The sequence below is a fragment of the Stylophora pistillata genome, chromosome 8 (assembly GCF_964205215.1).
Source record: "Stylophora pistillata chromosome 8, jaStyPist1.2, whole genome shotgun sequence".
Classification (NCBI taxonomy): domain Eukaryota; kingdom Metazoa; phylum Cnidaria; class Anthozoa; order Scleractinia; family Pocilloporidae; genus Stylophora; species Stylophora pistillata.
This window is the reverse complement of record NC_142526.1, coordinates 7,711,372-7,730,937: the sequence shown is the minus strand read 5'-3', so window position 1 is coordinate 7,730,937 and position 19,566 is coordinate 7,711,372. Positions and strand designations below refer to the sequence as shown.

The following is a 19,566-nucleotide window of genomic DNA, read 5'->3' as shown; positions in this document are numbered from 1 at the left end:
TACCAATGTGAATCCTTAGACTCCCCTGAGTTTTTCCTTACAACATCAAGAATAAAAGTGATGATCAATTAGGGGATTGTTAGTAGATCCAATACCAAATTCCCCAAACTAACATCATAACAATTGTATGGCAGATGGTAAGGAGAATTACTAGTAACGAGATTTTGGGAGTGATAGGGTTGAAACTTTGTATTAACTTTGAAAAAACCCTTCTTTCTCGTATTTTTTTGTCAAATGGGGGCAAAACACCACTTAGCATTTGCTGTAGATATTTACTCTTTTCCTTCTGGCTCATTGTTCTGCTTAAAACAGCTAATTTCCATGGTCTAATTCCAAATCATTGAACTTAGAAAGTTTAAACGGGGCATTGGGTGTGCTTGGATAAAGAAAGTTCAGTCCCATACTTCACTTGCTGGCTGTTACTCATATAAACCCCCACACAACCCACAATTCCTCCATTTGCTCTGACGAAGGGCTAACACTCGAAACGTCAGCTTTTTAACTCTTTATGGTGGCCAATTTACAATTTCAACTTAGTTGATATACCAAATTACCTTGTTACTCAAGAAAGTTGATTTTACCCTTAAACCCAAAAAGTGACTTTCATTTCATTTCTCCCTAATTTCTCCCTAGGGGTAGTGGCCTCATGGTTAGTGCCCTTAACTTCAGTGGTCTGGGTTCAAGTCCTGGCCTGGAGACAATGTCTTGTGTTCTTGGGCAAGACACTTTACTCTTGCATTGCCTCTCTTCACCCAGGAGACTTAAATGGGTACCAGTGAATTTAATGCTGGGGATAACCCTGCTATGGACTAGCATTCCATCCAGGGGAAGTAAAAATACCCCTAGTTACTTCATGCTATGGAAACTGCAGGGCTCAGCACTAACTTTTCAACTTACTAGCCAAGTGGCTAGTGACATCTTAGATGTTTTTAGATGTTACAACAATTTCAGTTTGTTTACTAGCCAAACTGGCTAATGGAAATTGAAAACCACAAGCCAAAACTGAATTTTTACTAGTCTGTGGCTAGTGGGCTACCGTTAGTGTCGAGCCCTGAACCAGATTTAGGCACCAACCTGATGGGCCACTTAGCTTGTAAACAACCTTTGCCTACCATAGGACATCCCCCCTAAGTCAAACATTAAGGTTACAAGAATAAAGGAAATAATCAACAACTAAAAGAACTCTTGATTGTTGAACAAAAAAATCTCCTTCCCAGCACCTTAGGAAATGCACGGAGAGCCATACGGAGAATATAGACACTGATGCTAGGTAATGGTATAAGGCAAATAATGAGATGAGCTTCTGCCCTCATTAACATGAGCTGCTGGTGCAAAGGTCACCAATATGTAGTCTTCAAGAATTGCATCTTTGCTCAGTTGTCTGTTAAGTGGGGGAAAGTGAAAATGAAGTAACACTTCTCAAGTGCTGCAGACTTTCTTCTTTGCTCCTTCATCAATTTCCCAACTTCAAATAACTGGGTAAAGATGAACTCTCTAGACTGCCACCATCAGATTCCCTGCAATGAACACAGCACAAGTTGAAGAATAATGGAACCGTATCTGAAATATTGAACAAAGAAGAACAAAGTTAATGCTGTATTTATTCCATTTCACCCTTTTCTCATTGCATACACAATTAACTTACCATTCAGATAGGTGATGGCTTACCTTGAGTGGAGAGAAATGTAAAAAAAAAAAAAACAAAACAAAAATTAGAAAAAAGACACTTAACCTTGACACAAATATGTGACCTTTGTTGGACTCCAGCATGAATTAGTATCGGATTTCCCAGACAAATCCTAGAAATAATTAACTACTCTGTAAAAGATTCAAACAGCTGAGAAAAGGAAATAACCAAAGTTGACTATCTAAACACTGCTTGTAAAACAATGGCATTAACACTTAAACTTGCACTGATTACCTTCATAACATCTTTAGAATTATTGAATCAATCCCTATCAGCTGCTGCTTCTTTTCAACATGTGGTGTACAAATATCACTTCAAAATGCATCTTAATAATTTCAATTTGGCACAAATTAAGTACAACTTTATAGGGATGACACATCAATGTCCCAAGAACAAGATGTGAAACTTTTTTCCCTAGAAATCTCAATCAGTATTCAACGAAAAATTGATATAATGCCAGCCATTTTCATTTCATCAACCACATTTATTCAGGAAACCTTGCTACATATAACTGCACACTGAGACCTAAAAAGTGAAATACAAATTGAACAGTTAAAAGCCTTAAAAGTATTCTTGTGATGGGATATATTACTTTTTATTGGCATAAACCATAAACAACAGCAAGCAGTAACAATTATTATCATTCTATACATATACTAATCTAGCCAAAGCAGAAAATATGTCTTCGTGTATTGTAGATCACTTTGGTCAAAGTGAATTACAAATGTTCAGACGAGCCCTCTACTTCAAAAGCCACAAATATTCTATATACTTTGAGAGAGAAATTACACAGATTTGAAATCGCACAAGAGGTAGATCATGATAAAAACACCTAGCTGTATTGTTTACCAAACTGAATTGAGTATTGTTCGCTCGCTCTTCTTGAGCGCATGAGCAAAACAAGGTAATTTTGTTCTTCTCAACAAAAAAAACTGTAACATTTTCTCGCGAGCAAGAATAAAACTTCGCCTAAAAACGACGTTTTAACGCTTAAAGAAAAAAAAAACTACGATGCTGAAGACTTCGGTAGTGTGTTAAATAAATTAAAGGCAAACAAAATGAGGAGAAGGTTGTAGTTTAAAATCTGTTTCAGTCGGCGGCGAGGACATTACTTAAATGCATATCACGCGCCGCGCTCAGATCTTGCGTTCTTTCGACGTTAAATCCTACAAGATTCAGCGTTTGTTTGGACATGGAAATTAGTCATCGATCCTTTCTGGAGTATAGAGTTTGAGTTCAATACTCGTACATCTCATAGACGTTGCCTTTAGCTTTCGAATGGTGACATGCACCGTGTGAATGATCTGGTTTCTTCGCAGGAGTGAAAGGTACTCCACCCGTTGTTGTCGCAGTGGCTGCCGTGGCTTGTGCGGTGGCAGCTTTCTGTTTCAACATAGTCCAGTCGAAAATGTAGTCGTACTGGTAGTTCAAAGTCCGAAATAAAATCCTGAACAACTGACGGAGGTACATGTAATCTGGATTCTCTTCAAAGCGAAGTCCGCGGCAGTAGTTGAGGTACATCGCAAACTCGGCTGGGAAACCTTTGCAAAGGACTTCGACTGGGGTAGACATTTTTTTCTCGCTAATTTTCTCATATTTCTGCTTCTTGGTGGCTGCTTTTAAACCTTGCCATGGCAGACTGCTTCGATTGAAGTACATCAGTACATAACCAAGTGATTCCATGTCGTCCCTCCTCGACTGTTCTATGCCGAGATGGGCATTGATGCTGGCGTAACGTGCTGTTCCAGTAAGGTTTTTGTCCTCGCGATAAGGTATGTGCTGTTTGCTTCGAGTGTCGCGGTACTTCTTCGCTAAACCAAAATCAATCAAGTATAATTTGTTGCAGTGCCTGCCGACACCCATCAAAAAATTATCGGGCTTAATATCACGGTGAATGAAGTTCTTGTTGTGTACATATTCCACTCGACTAATCATTTGGTCTGCTAACATCAGAACTGTTTTCATTGTGAAGCGACGCGAACAGAAATTGAAGAGGTCCTCCAAACTCGGGCCAAGCAGATCCATTACCAATACATTATAGTCTTTTTCTTGGCCAAACCAACGAACGATAGGGATTCCTACACCGCCTTGGAGGATTTTGTACAGCTTTGACTCGTAAAGAAGCTGTGGATGACGGGCTTTTTGGGACTCGAGCTTCACTGCAACTTCCTCCGAATTGCTCGACACCGCCAAGTAAATATCGCCGAAAGAACCGCTTCCAATCTTGCGAATAAGGCGGTATTTACCACCAACTATGAATTCAGACCTGGCACTACTACTACTTCCGCTAGCCATGGTGAAAAAAATCCTTTCCTTGACCAAAAGTTGTGAGTAAATCTTGTACAATTAACCAAACATCCACCCAACACACGCCATTCTCGAACACTAACAACTCAAAACAGTGAATGTGACGTGGGTAGCCAAGGCTAACGCAAGGGATTGTGGGTGACGCACACTTTACTTCCGGTCTAATTTGCGAAAACTAAGGCGATTCTACAAAGAGTAACTCTTTCGCTCGGTTACCTGTAACTTTTTACTAAAATTAAGCCGTAACGAAAATCGGACTTTCTTTTCAAAGGCCCTCTGCCAAAGCTACTTTTGTCCAAAATTTCCTTACACGTAGGCACTAAGCCAAAAATACTTCACTTGGCCCGTCTGCTACGGGCTGGATTGTGGTTCGATCAAATGCGACCGGAAATACACGTCGTTTTATCATCTCGTTTTATTTCGCGCTCTTCGACAATTGATATTTTTGTTTAAAACAATAACCTAATGTCTGAGTACAGTTTTGGGAAAATCCAACATGATGCTAAAAACGCGATGATTTTCCAATTTTTTTTAATTTGTGGAATTCCCACATCGGTACTTAACAATTACCGTAGGCGGGTGTCGGACGGAAAACGATAGAAACGTGACTAAGCACACATCTGTATTGCTACAGAAGGAAAGGACTTTTATCAGCTAGTTTCCAACCGAATTCCTGAATGTGGGATTGATATTTGATTATAAATCATCTAATTACGTATTTAACGCGTTAAGATCCGCGAGCTGACGTTAAAGAGACGAATCAATTGAATTTTAATAATAACTCATTCAACAGAACACACGCAATTCTTACGTGACTTTGCGTGGGTCAGGGCCATATGTTATTTAAAATATAAAAGATGTTAAACCCATTAAGCTCCTATTTTTTTTTTTCTTATTAATTTTCTCCCGCAAAATTGGAGTTCATTTTGGTAAGACATTACATTCTCATCTTGAAGACTGTACAAATTCTGTATCTCAGTCATTATCTCGGTCAGAATTTGACAAAAAATCCCAACAGAGGGTAAAACCTAGATCAATAATTTCTTTGTAGGGTTGAATCATTTTTTTTTTGGTCAGTCTCTTTACATAGGACCTTGATTATGCCCAGAATACAAATGGCAATAATGAGGACAAGAATAATGGAAAAGATAAAGAAAATATAAATGGGGTAAAGATAGTCAACATTTTATCATTTCCATATTATATAGGACTTTTTTCTCCTTCATATGCATCATCACAGATGAGAGTATACCCTTATTCTTGACAGTAACATTTTTTAAAGAAAAGTTGTTAAGTCAAAAAACCACATCTAAGGAAATGGCTTACAAAGATAAACTGGCTTCTCATTTTGTCAACTGCTCCTAAGGGGTCCTGTGGATTCCCAAAAAAGCCACAGCACATGAGTGGCAAAAAAAACCAAAAAAAAAAAAAAACGAAAACTCCGAGAAAAGTATCTTTAATGGGGCACAATAATTGGGATTTAGAAAGGAGATCATGGTCTCCATCTTCCCCACCCCTCCCCCCCAATTTCCCCCTGGTTCTGCCATGGTAACAAAAAGACACTCTCTAGAAGAATGACTGCTGACTGATTTTTAGTTCTTTCACAATTGCATGAGTTGAGGGGGAGAATGCATTAAGCTTTTACTGACTGCTGATGCAATGTCTATTTCTCCCTGTGTTTCAAGTGGGAGAATCTAGCAGGTCTAACAGGAGTCTCTGAGGACCTTCTCCATGCATGCCTTCAATCACGCAGCTGTTACATCTACACTTATTGCCAACACAGGAAAGAAAACTTGCACATCAATAATAACTATTAGATATAATATACTATAATATTTAGAACTTTGAAGGTTACATAATATAAATCTCTGTCCTCAGCACAAAAATACTGGCAGGCTGCTATATGTTTGATAAGAGCTAGTCCCAATTTAAATACTTAACAGATTATATAATTCTTTGTATGAGAAAAACAAATCATCATTTTAGCAATAAGCTAAGAAATATAGTCTGAAATATTCAGTTCAAAGATCAATTCTTGTACATAATTTTAAAATCATATAAAGATTTGTTGTGCAAAATTCATGAAAAATGAATCAGTAGTACTTTGTTAAAAAAGTGGGGGTAGTGCACCTTGTGTTAAGTGAAGTCTGACCCCATTATGACAAGGATCACTGTGAGGAAATGATCCTGATCAAAGTAACTTCTCCCTACGACAAGTAATGAGAATACTTCAACTTATCATGAAGAAGTTGTTATCTAGATCTAACACCAAATTCTCCTTTCTAATTTAGAACGAAATGTGTAGCAGCGAGAGGGGAGAATTAACAACCAGATCATAAGAGTGGAAGGGTTGATTGTCAACTGGGTACTACTCTGAGACTTGCCGAGTTGCATCTAAAGTAGTCATTAATCTCCACCATTATTGAATTTGCATCCATTCAAACTGCTGCACTTGGATTGATTATTTTGGGCTAACTACTGTTTATAAGTTTTTTTGATCTGTCTCACTCTCCCTTTATTTCCATGTTGGCCCACTATTATCTATGTGTGACACGAAATATCACAGTTCACAGCTTGTCAAGTCCACAAAAGGTTTTTCATCAGATTTAATATGACAAGCACCATTGCAAAATTTGAAAAAGCTGGATATAATGACCCATTTGCAAATATTTCTTCATCGAACTCAAAGCAGTCTTTGTCTCCCACTTGGAAAAATTGTGCTTCACAAAAATCTTTTCCACTGGAATACATAGACCCAATGGAAGTTCCATCATATTTTGCATCCTTGCAATGGGTTAGGATATCATCACAGAAACTTTTACAGATGTGAACTTTGCCCTCTTTCAACCATTTGTACTGATCTGGGCTGCAGAAGTAACACATCATGTAATTCATGCGGTTCCGGCAGTCGTCGCTGGAAGTTGCCAAGTGAGGCATTCCTAAAAATGACGACGTCACTTCTGTTCTTGTGCAGCAGGAACTCTCCCTATACCAGGTACAATTGGAGAGGCTGTATGCTTCTTTTGGTTTCCTTTCACTACCTAGAAGGTGGAAATAGGGGTTAAATTTTAACAAAGCTTGTATGTAATGTGTTGATTTTTGTTTGTTGCACACACTGAGAGCTGATATCTTCCTTTGAAACAACTAGACAAAGGGTTTGACCAAGGATACTATAATAGTAATAGTAATAGTAATAGTAATAGTAATAGTAATAGTAATAGTAATAGTAATAGTAATAGTAATAGTAATAGTAATAGTAATAGTAATAGTAATAGTAATCAAAGTTTAATGTCTTTACATGGGGCATGGTTACCCATCATGCCCGAGTGAGAGGCTCATGTATGAAATGCAAGACAACAACCCACCCATCGCACCCCAGGGGAGGACATCCATCACACAGTAATCTCGTGTGTGGGAAATTGACGTCTCCTACCCCTAACCCTGCAGGAGACAGGACCTCCATTTATTTGTCTCTATCCGAGAAGACTAGAATATCTAAACCATTTCTTGATGTTATAGAAAGGCAGCATATTCTTCTCAATTATTTTAAGACCTTGAGTGTTGGTCTGGCCGAGGCTCGAACCCTTGACCTCCCGCACATTAGTCCAGTGCTCTATCCAGTGAGCTAACCGGGAGGTTGAGGAAAGACTAGAATCTAATTTCTCCTGACAGTATCACAGCTGAATCAAACATGAATCTGTCAATGAATTTGAAGCTTCAACATGCCCCTTTGGTAACCTCCCAGGTATTTGAACGTTTGAAGACTGGATTTTAAAAAAGCGATGATGACAAACGCAAGGGGAAACACAATATGCACCCCATGGAACGTCACATCCCATGACGCAAGTTATTAGGAAATACGTATGCCCTTTGCACCTTGGCCGCATTGTACAATCGGCCATGACCGTCAGTTGCTTTCTCAAAATAAAGATACGTACTGGGCACGAGCTGGAGTAAAAATCATGATACCATTCAGTGCAACGTGAAAAGATTAAAAATCTAGGAAAATAAATTGATTAATCAAATTGGCCGCTTTACAATGAGGATCTCTAAGGTGATTTACCTCGAGCGATTTTGAAAAGTAGCTCGGTTGAATACGAAAGGAACACTTGTAGAAGAAGGTGAAAGTTTCATACCATAATAAGAGCATATCTGGCGCTGTGCAAAGCATTCAGCAAGGAGAAAACCCACTAAGAATCCTGTGATCAACAAAAACAGCTGCAGTGATTTCGCCATGTTGTGTTTAGAAACCTTCGTCACATTCCCGTCGAAAATCGGAAATATCCGTAGAAATCCGAATACTCTGCAACCAATCACAATGCAGTGAAATAAAACGCCAAAAATCAAGGTTAGAGCCGAGTCTGGTTAAAATATGGCGACTCTTAAGAAAAAAGGAAAGTCGAAGTGGAAAGATTTTAATGTGCAATTCGTAATCGAATGGATAAAAATACTGTTGTTTGACCCAAGTAAGACCTGGGTGGTGGGTCTTGGTCTTTTGTTGGGAGAAATTGTGGTAAATGTGATAGTCATCTGGAAAATCAAATGTGAGTATATTAATTAATATTTACTCCGATCCTGCGATCAGCTGATGTGATTCTTGTATTTTTAGGATTTGATTATGTACGATTAAAATTATTTTCAGAAATGAATTAATAGAAAAAATGATTTTTCTTGTTTATGAAAATTTTGTCGCCTTCAATCTGTTCCTATTTCATCTGCACGGAATATAAATGTACTAAAGTGGCAGTCGCGTGATTTCTGTAATGAAAAGTCAGTTAAGTTCAGATTTAGCCTCCTAGGAGCTCATTCGATAAGGGTATTTCTTTTTTATTATTTTTTGCTTCAAGTAATTGGAAAACAGATATATTTTCGAAATCTGGAAAGCCAGTGACTTATTGGATGCATTTGAAACATGCTTATTTTACCAGACCCATGTAGGAAGAACATTAATTTTATGGTTCTTACTTAATTAAGATAATTTAAATTCAGATCTCAAGTAAATGCATATTACAGAGCGACTGTTGGGGAAAAAGCTGTTAATTCTTCTCTTCCTTTTTTTCAATCTCTTCTGCCTTTGATCCTCGGCACTTACTGGCACAATAGTCCATTTTACAGTGGCATGCTTGGTTGCCAAGACTTTAAAGTGTGACCATGTTATGATACAAACATTGCTATTTTTCAATATCATGCTAACTAGATACTTGTCTCTATCAAAACAAGGTCACCTTCGGCCTCACTCCAAATCAAAGGCGTGGTAACTAAGTACAGAATTGTACTGTAAAATGGCCAATTAAGTTTGACTGGAACCACTGCCACTTTCCTATGCCGTGATTGGTTAATTCTAGACAAGTTACCACAGTAGCATTATCAAAACTGTACTGTATTCATTGAGAAAACTGAACATTTTATTATCTAAATGTCCTTGGATTTGTAGACACAGAAATAGATTGGGAGGCATACATGGAAGAGGTTGAGGGTGTAATCAATGGAACATATGACTACCAATACCTGAAAGGAGGAACAGGTCCTTTGGTGTAAGAGTGATTTTCTCCTTTTTCTCTCAAAAAAAGAAAAAGAAATGAATAAATTAACCATCAAGAATAATTGGACGCCCATGTAATTCAGTGCTTTCAACAAGACCTGGCACCCACCAGAGCTCTGGCAGGTATTCTGTTGTGGGTCGTCTGGTATATTTCACTGTGCTCAAGTCGCGGTCACCACACTCAAGTGGCACTCAAGTCATTCTCCGGTGGGTGCTGTACTAAGGTAGCCACCTATTTCAAATCTTATTGAAAGCACTGGTAATTTGGTATATTATAAAGAGTGTTCTCTTTGGACAAGTCCAGAGCCACAGTTTTAACCTTTTAACCTGAAAATCAATACAGTACACATATTCCTCTCACTGTTCTTTAGACAATTCACATGGTACTGACAAAGAGGATTTGTTTAACTTTTTAACATCCAAGATCTGGTTTTTAATTCTCCTCTCTAACTTCTACATATTTCCTTGTATACTGGTTATGAGAGTTTGGTGTTCAATCAAGGTAACAACTACCTGATAAGTTTGAGTATTCTCACTACCTGTTTGCTGGATAATGTATGGATATTAAAGGGAGAAGTTAGATGTTAATCACTTGTGGGAGTTAAAGGGACAAACAATCAAAATTCTCTCTTGTTCAGACTCATTTTCTTTATTCTCAAGACCTTAATGTTTGAAATATTCAGGGGGAATGCTCTGAGGAGAAATAACATGCCATTTACTATTATATTGGGAGTAATAGGTTTAATGTGGGAGCACAGTTTTTATTAAACAACAAACATGTTAGAAAAACACATACATGCCCTGTACTCTGTGCTCTCCTTTTCAGGCGGCAACCAGTACAATTTTATTACTGATTAAAATTACTTTGAAGTCTTGAAAATTCAACTAGTGAAAAGATTGGTTTACGTTTTAAAAATTTATTTTACCTCTTGAGCTTAAAGGAAGAATAATGTCTACTGTTTTTGATATGTGAGTGAAAATTTAAGTTGGATATCTGTTCAGCAAACCTTTTTTCTTTCTCCTGTTTTATTATAGTTACCCTGCAGGATTTGTTTACCTCTTTGCTGGATTATATTATCTGACTGGTCATGGAACAGACATTCAGACTGCGCAGTATATTTTTGCTGTTTTATACATACTCACCTTAGTGAGTGTATTTGCAATTTACCAAAAAACCTCTTCTGTAAGTATCCTCCTTATGTTTTGTGGTGTTAGTCTGTGTGTCAATTCTCCCCTCAAGCTGCTACACATTTTCTAGTAAATTAGTTACAAGAATTTGGTGTTAGATCAAAATATCAACTTTTAGCTGATGAGTTTGAGTATTCTCATTGCCTGTTTGCTGTATAATGTATGGATATCATTGGGAAAAGTTACATGTTTATCACTTTCCAATTATGATTATTTCTCAATGATTTCCTCCTAGGTTCCACCATTTGCCTTCTTCTTCATGTGTTGCACATCTTACAGAATCCACTCAATTTACATTCTTCGTCTCTTCAATGACCCTGTGGCAATGTTCTTCCTGTATATTGCAGTCAACTGCTTTTTGCGTGATAGATGGAATTTAGGATGCATTATGTTCAGGTAATACTGCTTGGAAAGGACATATGTTGTAAATGTTGTTACTTTTTGTGAATTGTAGTAAAAATTGCTTTGAGTTTTCTCACTCCCTGTTGGTTTGAATATATTTTTCACAGCCTGGCTGTGAGTGTGAAGATGAATATTCTTCTCTTTGCTCCTGGTCTGTTGCTGCTCTTGTTACAAACCTTTGGAGTGTGGTGGACAGTGCCAAGATTAGCTCTGTGTGCTTTGATTCAAGTAAGAATTCTTTTGTTGTAATCAGCTCACAACCAAGATGTTTTTTAACAATTATTAGTGGTTTTGAAAGTTAAAGAACATTGTCATGGGCAACCTCTCTCATTTCAAATAATTTAATTTAATTTTGTCCGTTTTCACTGCATTATTTGCAGTGGGGAAGGACTAGAAAGGAACATAGGAACCATTCGTGCTAGTCCACCCTCCCACCCATCCCACCCCAGGGGAGGACATCCATCACACAGTAATCTCGTGTGTGGGAAATTAACGTCTCCTACCCCTAACCCTGCAGGAGACGGGACCTCCATTTATTCGTCCCTATCCGAGAAGACTAGAATATCTAACCATTTCTTGATGTTATAGAAAGGTAGCAAATTCTTCTCAATTATTTTAAGACCCTGAGTGTTGGTCCGGTCGGGGCTCGAACCCTCGACCTCCCGCACAACAGTCCAGCGCTCTATCCATTGAGCTAACCGGGAGGCGGTTCAATCATGTCATCAAATCAATCAAATCATCATGTAATATCATTTATAAAGTGTGGATTCTTTTTTCCAGCTGGTTCTAGGCCTGCCTTTTCTTTTGGATAATCCCATCAGTTACATCACAATGGCATTCAACTTGGGCCGGCAGTTTCTTTTCAAGTGGACTGTGAACTGGAGATTTTTACCAGAATGGTTTTTCCTAAATCGTTATTTTCATGTTGGTCTTCTGATGTGCCACGTTACACTTTTGATTTTATTTTACCTGTTTAAGTGGACAAGGTATTGTATTTTTATACTTCTCATTTTATTCAACAAGCATCCTAGAAATCATTTGGTAAAGGTAAAGTCTGTTTACAAGCCTAGTGGTCCATCAGGCTGGTGCTTTACTCCGGTTTCTGTAGCATGAAGCGACTAGGAGTATTTCTACTCCCCCCTGGATGGGATGCCAGTCCATCGCAGGGTTACCCCCTGCATTAAATTGCCAGTACCCATTTATACACCTGGGTGAAGAGAGGCACTGTGAGAGTAAAGTGTCTTGCCTAGTAAGAACACAACACAATGTCCCGGCCGGGGCACGAACCTGGACCACTCGATCTGGAGTCGAGCGCACTAACCATGAGGCCACCGCGCCTCCACTAGAAACCATTTAACACTGCCTAATTGTTTTTGTATTTGCTGATCAATGCACTTATTTTCTTTTGTCAGAGTGCTTTGAAATGTTTTGAAATGTCACTCAATTCTCCTTTCCCCCCCCTCCCAACCCCCATGGGTTGTGTGGCATCCCAAAGAACAGTGTCATTGGAGATTTTGATGGACTAGTATCCCTTTTAACTCTTTACACCCTTATTTCAGTATGGATATTCTCCATACTGTTTCCATACATTTCCAAGGGTGCTGACAAGGAAATTCAAACTTAAAGGTCACAAGAATAACGGAAATTATCTCCAGCTAAAGAAACTGTTGACAATTAAACAAATTGGTCTCATCAGCACTTTAGAAAGTGTATAGAGAACAGTATGGAGAATATGCAAACCAAGTGCAATAATGTGCAATTAAAAAAATGACCTTCACTGCGAGGGCTTATCCCTTTGCAACCCAACACTTGATTCATGTTGTAGAGTGCAGGTAGCTGTGCAGTAGGTCTAGGGTTCCAGTCCCAGACTGGACCAACACTCAGGATCTTAATGAGTAAAATGTACTGCCTTTGGTATAAGGGCTCGACACTAATGGTAGCCAACTAGCCACAGACTGGTAGAAATTCAGTTTTGGCGAGTGGTTTTCAATTTCCACCAGCCAGTTTGGCTAGTAAACAAACTGAAATTGTTTTAACATCTAAGTTATCACTAGCCACTTGGCTAGTAAGTTGAAAAGACAGTGTTGAGCCCTGGGTATACTTTCAAAAATAGTCAGACATTCTTAGACTAGTCTTCTCAGATAAGGATGATAATCACAAGGCCCCATCTCTTGCATCCTCTCTGTACTGGTTAGAAGGGGATGTTAAAGAACCCACAAACTGAATTGGGCCAGCTGCCTAAATATTGCAAGTGAAGAAATAAATAAATTTTAAAGTAGGCTTTGTTAACACTGTCAAGTTTTGTTCATTCCACAGAAAATCAGAATCTTTACAGTATTATTTTAAGAGACCTTTTCAAAGAGAGACTTTAACTTCCAATCATATCCTTTGAAACAAATAACAACAGTCCATGTGAAAGTTTAGAGTTTGGCTTGTAAGAAATGAAAGTTTTCTGTAATAATGATAGCTACCAGCTGTGCTTTACTTGCAAATGTTGTACTTTTTTATTCAAGGTAACTCATGTCTTGCGCATATATGAAATTTAAGTAGAGCGTATAATCCTCAAGCTTTTTGTTTGGAATATCCTTTTCCCACATTCCATTGGTCTTTTTATAGCTTTCTGCCAAACAGACTCCTATCCTTAACCATGCCTACAGATTGTTTATGTGTTATTTGTGTCTAATTTCATCGGCATGACTTTCTCTCGGTCACTTCATTATCAATTTTATGTGTGGTATTTCCACACTCTTTTGTTCCTGTTGTGGAAGACAAATCTGTGGATATCGGCCAGGTAGGAGATTCATTCTGTGTACTGCTGATAAACCGCGGACCTTTGGTATTGAAAGACTTTTAAGAAACGTTAAGAAAACTTCTACAAGTAAAAAAAATTCTCGCACTTGAGCTGTAATTAAAGGGATTGCAGTAAAGAAGCCTGAAAAAATTCAACGGGATTCAAACTTTAACTCACAGGTATTAATTGGGTGTCACCACCAACTGAATTACGATGACACATTTTGGGAGCGAGGCAAATTTGAGTTGTTTCTTCGTTTCCGTTGAGGAATCTAATCAGAAAAGCATAAAACTCGTGAGAGCAAGAATGTAAAATGACATTTGTCATTACTAGATATTCAGGTTTACGAAACAGTAATATTAAGCAAAAACAAACTACAAACCTATTTGAGGGAACGTTATATGGCAGTTTCAAGAGAGTGACGAAGTACCAAAATCAGAGTAACCAAAACGGCCAATCAAGACAAACGATGATATCATCACTAGCCAATGAAAACTCAAGGGAAAACAAGCGAACCGCCAAAAGCGCGGGAAAGTGCGGATAGGCAAGTCACCGTTGGTTTTAGCTTGGCATGTGATTGGTTGAGAGAGTGGAGCAAGTTTTATTGATCTTCTTACTGTTCTTTTTTAGGCTCCTTATTCTTGGGGTCCTAGAACTGTGTTGGAATACGTACCCATCTACTGTGATAAGCTCCATATCCCTGCATATCTCTCACGCCGCACTTTTAGGGGCCCTATGGTACGCCGAGCCTCTGCTTACGGACAAAACAAGCTCTAGGCAAGAAGACAAGAAAGAGTGAATATTTCAAATGTTAGTAAAATCAAAAATAATCCAGTTTGTTGGTTTATGACAAGGAGTGATGATTCCTTCTTGCTCAAAGTATTTTAAAACAGAGATGCTTTAATATAATTCGTTTTGTAGCAGTACTGAATACAGATTTGATAGAGTATATATAACATGTCTACCAGATATCGGTTGTTTGACTTCTTTTGTGCATTTTAAGCAAACTAAAATTCTGCAAGGACATAGCGGCGAATATGGCTTCCACCTTTTTCTTCTCGAGAGCGGACTTAACATGTTTCTCAGAAAACATTTCTAAAAACCAAGATTTGTTTCTCTCAAAAACAAAGTTCAAAATTTGATAGTTTATCTCTTCTAAAAGGAAAAGGAGAAGTTGCCTGGTATAAGTGAATCTGTTTGTAGAGAAGAAATAAACTGAGCTACTTCCGACGAAAAGACTGAAGAAATTCAGAAACACTATTTCAGTGCTGCACTCTACATTTGTTTGTCCCTCTCCTCCCCACCCTTTTTCCCCTACCCCTCCTCTCACCTTCCTCTGTCTTGAATGATGTGCTAAATTTCTTGAAACGCGTGACCTTTCCGCGGAATTTGGGCGTTTTCAGGTAAGTGACGAGGACTCATCGGCATGTTGTTAACCTCGTCGTCCCCAGGCTCTTTTTCCTTTCTTTAAGGAAAAAGAGCCTGAGACGAAGTTGAAGGAAGGTTCGTTTCACGTCACGAGAACACGTATTTGACATGTGCTCAGCTGCTTTGTTGGCGCAAGGAACTTTCCAAACTGACTGATATCTTTCGGTTATACAGACTACAAAGTATGCTAGTCATTTTTTGGAAGTACATTTTAGAGTGACAGGTTGAAGAAGGCGAAAATCGCTTCGGAACCATATCAACGTTTAGTCAGTTCCAGTCAACTGTTAAACTCGATAATATGAAGAAACCATAAACAAAAATATTGCTATGACAGTTCAATGGCGCACTGTATGGCTTAATAAAACGATGACGATAAATTTTAGATTTTAAAAGCTGATAGTTTCGAAAGAAACTGTTTGGGGCTGCGTCGGTGGGAGTAACGACATAATTTGGATATATCAAGAAAGTTGAAATGGTAAATTGGCCACCGTAACGATTACAAAAGCTGACGTTTCGAGCGTTTGAAAGATAAGCTTTCAAAGCTAATCATTCTAAGCAACATATGGCAATCTGCGGTCTTTCCTTACACTTAGCTAGCACGGAAAGCCGTAAAAATCTTGAACAAAAGCTCATCTTTCAAACCGGCAGTCTAAATCCCACAGGGATCAGCGAACGCTTTTCATTCCACTAATTTATTCTTGTTTTTCTCGTTGCCATGTTCCCACCAATAACGTAGCTCCATTTTCTTGCTTTAAAAGCACACAACCCACAATTCCTCTATTCGCTTCGACGAAGGGCTAACGCTCGAAACGTCAGCTTTTATAATCGTTACGGTGGCCAATTTACCATTTCAACTTTGTTGATATATATCCAAATTATTTAGTTTTAAGAGCTACTTTGCAGCTCGCAATTTCTGATGTGTAGCGAATAACCTAATCCGTAGTCCACATTTGCGGTTACTTGGGATCTTTCTATAAATCCAAGCTTAGCTCTCGAATTTTGTAGTCAGTCTGTAAATTCCGCTCTAATTGGAGCCAAAGTCATCAGAATTGGATAATTGAATATTCTTTGTTTGAAGTGGCAGTTGTATAAACTGGGTCAAGAAATGTCACTTGTTGATCAAATAAACTGTGCTATCTGTTTCAATTATTTTCCCAATTAAACGTTTAAGTTCCGGTAGCTTAGCAAAGTAATTGTTAAGGTTTTGTTCCTCAGGTGGCAATACCTAAACCTTGATGAAAGCGAAACATTTTTCGGCGAAATTCTAATAAAGAAGTGAGTAAATGACTTGGAACTTTTAGAAAAGTAAACGCAAACTCACTCCAATGGGTCCTTTCTTTCGACCGCAGTCAAATTTAGCTCTTGCATGTTTGAATTTCGAACATGTTACAGCTACCAAGCCAACACGTTTTTTTGTATTACCTCCGGTCATCGAGAAGTTCGGAGACGGTTTGGCACAACGGAGTTGTTTTTGGAGAGCAATTATCGGAGAAGCAGTTCAGACGTCGACAAGGGTAAGTTTGCAGGTCTAATAGTTCTAAATCAGCGTTCGACTTCTAGAAATACTCCTAAATGCAATGTGCTGTGAAGCATCTTGTGGAATCTGTGACGAAATTCAAAGGAAGCGCAGCATTTCTCGTTGAAACCTCTTGAGTTTAGAATTTTCAGGAACGTTGAAGAGTTGGGAAGTAAGATGAAAAGCAATGACAAGAAAAAAACTTTAAATTTTCTCCTTTGAGTTTATAGAGGGCTGTGCAAGTTGGCATAAACAGTATTAAAGTAAAACATTGTTTAGCGCAATTTTTTCAGTCCTTTCAGCCCAATGCGGTAGAACCGCACACACCATAGAAATTGAAGATCTAGTCCAACCACAACGAGAACCTCAAAAGCTTGGAATATTAGCTTATCTGACTCTCTATAAAATATTTCAAAATGATAGATCAGATTTGAAGTAAGCGAAAAGTTGTCGAACATTTTGGATAGCAACCTCTAGGTAACACGAGCCAAACTGAAGTAGCTTTGCACAATAACTACTGTCTTCAAAGATACTTCTTTTGACCAAGATTGCTAGTATCAAGACTTAGAAGCAATCTATCAATGTTGAAAATTCAAGAACAGACTGCGAAAATCATTTTCGTGTTCTGTCTAGGAGATGAAGGCAATCGAGAAATCAATCTTGTTCCCAGGCTTTCTCTGCTTCACACACAGTCGCATCGATCCTTACTGAGACTGTTACACGATCTCTACCACACGTTCTCTATTATGTTAAGTCTCAGAACGTGGTGTTGAATCTTATAAAATTCCTAAATGATATCTTTTCTTTATTCTCATCACTTGTTTGCTTTATGTAGCATTGAAAAGTGTAAAGGGAAATTCGTTCTTGATCAGTTGGGTGTGTGATAAGGATAACGGATCGAGAAAAATGTAAATCTGATGATTTGAAAAGGAAGTAGAGACGCTCATTGAAAAGCCTCACAACTGACTGCCCTGTCCTTTTTCGTTGTTTGTTACTAAACTTAACTGAATAGGACTGTTGTATCTCATAGTTTAGCTAAGAAACGACTATATTTCTTGCAGATGAAGATTATCGTATTGTTTGTGCTGGCGATTCTGTTATGCAGCTGTTTGGAACCAGTCACAGCTCAACGGGGGAAGAAAAAGGTCCTGCGCATGTGCAGAAAAAAATTTAAGAATTGTTTGACAAATAAAAAGTACAAAAAGAACTTCAAAGCTGGATCAAAATGCTGTGGAAGGGCCTGGACGGTAAGTATTGTAAGGTTATAACTATCGATTTCATCTTGGAGAGGGGTGGATGAGTAGATGAGTATAATTATAACCCAACTACACTTCGTAGAGTACAAATAACGCCATAGACGAGCACAAATATCACGCGGTATTTGTACTCGAGAGTACCGGTTAAACAGGTTTTCTCGCATCTCGTTATTTGTATTTTGACTCACCCTACGGGCTCGTCAAAATACGACACAACCATATGCGTAAAAATACTCAGCGATACCACACAACAAAACGTCTAATAAGATTTATTAAAAACTGGATCATTGGATAATGCAATTCAAGACTTTTTATTGGCTTAGCCATTATGGTATATCAGCCAATATACCATGATCTACAAATATGGTAAGCGTACGCGTCAGCTTAAAATCAAAAGGGAGCTAAAAATTCCGGTTTCTTCTTACAAAATAATAATTTCTTGGGGGCGTTTTAAATAAAACAATTATTCCACTCGCGCTTGTTGGATACGAGATGATTATAGCCAACGAGGCGCGTAGCGCCTCGTTGGCTATTTATCATCTCATATCCAACGCGCGCTCGTGGAATAATTGTTAAATATTTATTTCTTGACAAGATTGGGAGACTGGAGACCACTCCGTTCGATGACCGGTAATAGTTTTTTCTTGTTCACTGAGCTTCCGTGTTTTCATCTTTTTCTGCCAAACTTTCATATCACTCTGATTTTCTTTGAAGGTTTGCCAGCTTCATCGTCGCTCATGCCGGAAGATCTGTCATCCCTCGTACCGGAAGTGCATGTGTGGAATGGGGTTTGGTTACTATTGCTGAAGAAAACCGCGGATCAGATGTAGTGAAGGATCCTCAACTTTGCATTTGCCAAAGAGGCATTTTGAGATTCAGATTTTTTGCTTTGCTTAATAATCCGGGCCAGACGCCTTTTGAAGGCTTTGCTTCGCGCAGTTGTTCAATGAGTAACTGTAGACTGAAGATAGTTTTTCATTAAAAGCGAAATCATTTCCATGAAATGTACAGCTTCCTATGGACCACGGCCTAAAAGACTATTTACATCCACCAAGTGTGCCGAACTAAATTTGGCCCTATGACATCGGTTAGCTTCGTTGTATCATCTGTGATTGATTGGCCCTTTTAGAGCGCCTTTCGATGGGTGTTTTGAAACCAAAAAATAATCCCAGCGCTCGATGCGGAACAAAAGTTGACTTCATCATAAGCTAATGAGAACACACAGTGAGAACAAGGGAAGTGCTCCAAGCGCGGGAAAACGCGAATGATCATGTGGCGATTAGTGTTGTATCTGATTGGTTGAGAGGACTGCGCGAGTTTTCTGGGCCAGCCACAGAGTAAAGTTAGTTAGGTAAGATAGGTTGTTGTGCGCTGTTAAAATGACCATTGAAAGATACCCCAGCAAAACACTTGAGGTCTTCTAAACGTACAGAAAAAAAAAAAAAAGAA

General features: G+C 38.5%; 4 protein-coding genes across 4 annotated transcripts; 2 read left to right on the top strand and 2 right to left on the bottom strand.

Moving 5' to 3' along the window:
* Positions 1 to 2,150: 2,150 nt before the first annotated feature.
* On the bottom strand, positions 2,151 to 4,098 carry LOC111328573 (casein kinase I). Its single transcript, XM_022933035.2, has one exon. The coding sequence runs from the start codon at positions 3,980 to 3,982 to the stop codon at positions 2,924 to 2,926; it is 1,059 nt and encodes a 352-aa protein (XP_022788770.2). The 5' UTR covers positions 3,983 to 4,098; the 3' UTR covers positions 2,151 to 2,923.
* Positions 4,099 to 5,794: 1,696 nt separating this feature from the next.
* LOC111328574 (riboflavin-binding protein) lies at positions 5,795 to 8,331 on the bottom strand. Its single transcript, XM_022933036.2, has 2 exons — positions 8,131 to 8,331; positions 5,795 to 7,035 (listed from the first exon to the last, which is right to left on the bottom strand). The coding sequence occupies exons 1-2, from the start codon at positions 8,228 to 8,230 to the stop codon at positions 6,572 to 6,574; spliced, it is 564 nt and encodes a 187-aa protein (XP_022788771.1). The 5' UTR covers positions 8,231 to 8,331; the 3' UTR covers positions 5,795 to 6,571.
* A 17-nt stretch (positions 8,332 to 8,348) lies between these two features.
* LOC111328572 (dol-P-Man:Man(5)GlcNAc(2)-PP-Dol alpha-1,3-mannosyltransferase) lies at positions 8,349 to 14,886 on the top strand. Its single transcript, XM_022933034.2, has 9 exons — positions 8,349 to 8,538; positions 9,429 to 9,528; positions 10,572 to 10,719; positions 10,960 to 11,120; positions 11,234 to 11,354; positions 11,907 to 12,112; positions 13,443 to 13,507; positions 13,782 to 13,917; positions 14,548 to 14,886. Exons 1-9 carry the CDS (start codon positions 8,367 to 8,369, stop codon positions 14,714 to 14,716), a joined length of 1,278 nt encoding a protein of 425 aa, XP_022788769.2. The 5' UTR covers positions 8,349 to 8,366; the 3' UTR covers positions 14,717 to 14,886.
* A 398-nt stretch (positions 14,887 to 15,284) lies between these two features.
* LOC148724774 (uncharacterized) lies at positions 15,285 to 19,121 on the top strand. Its single transcript, XM_088731649.1, has 3 exons — positions 15,285 to 16,859; positions 17,923 to 18,108; positions 18,832 to 19,121. The coding sequence occupies exons 1-3, from the start codon at positions 16,671 to 16,673 to the stop codon at positions 18,922 to 18,924; spliced, it is 468 nt and encodes a 155-aa protein (XP_088587775.1). The 5' UTR covers positions 15,285 to 16,670; the 3' UTR covers positions 18,925 to 19,121.
* Positions 19,122 to 19,566: the final 445 nt, after the last annotated feature.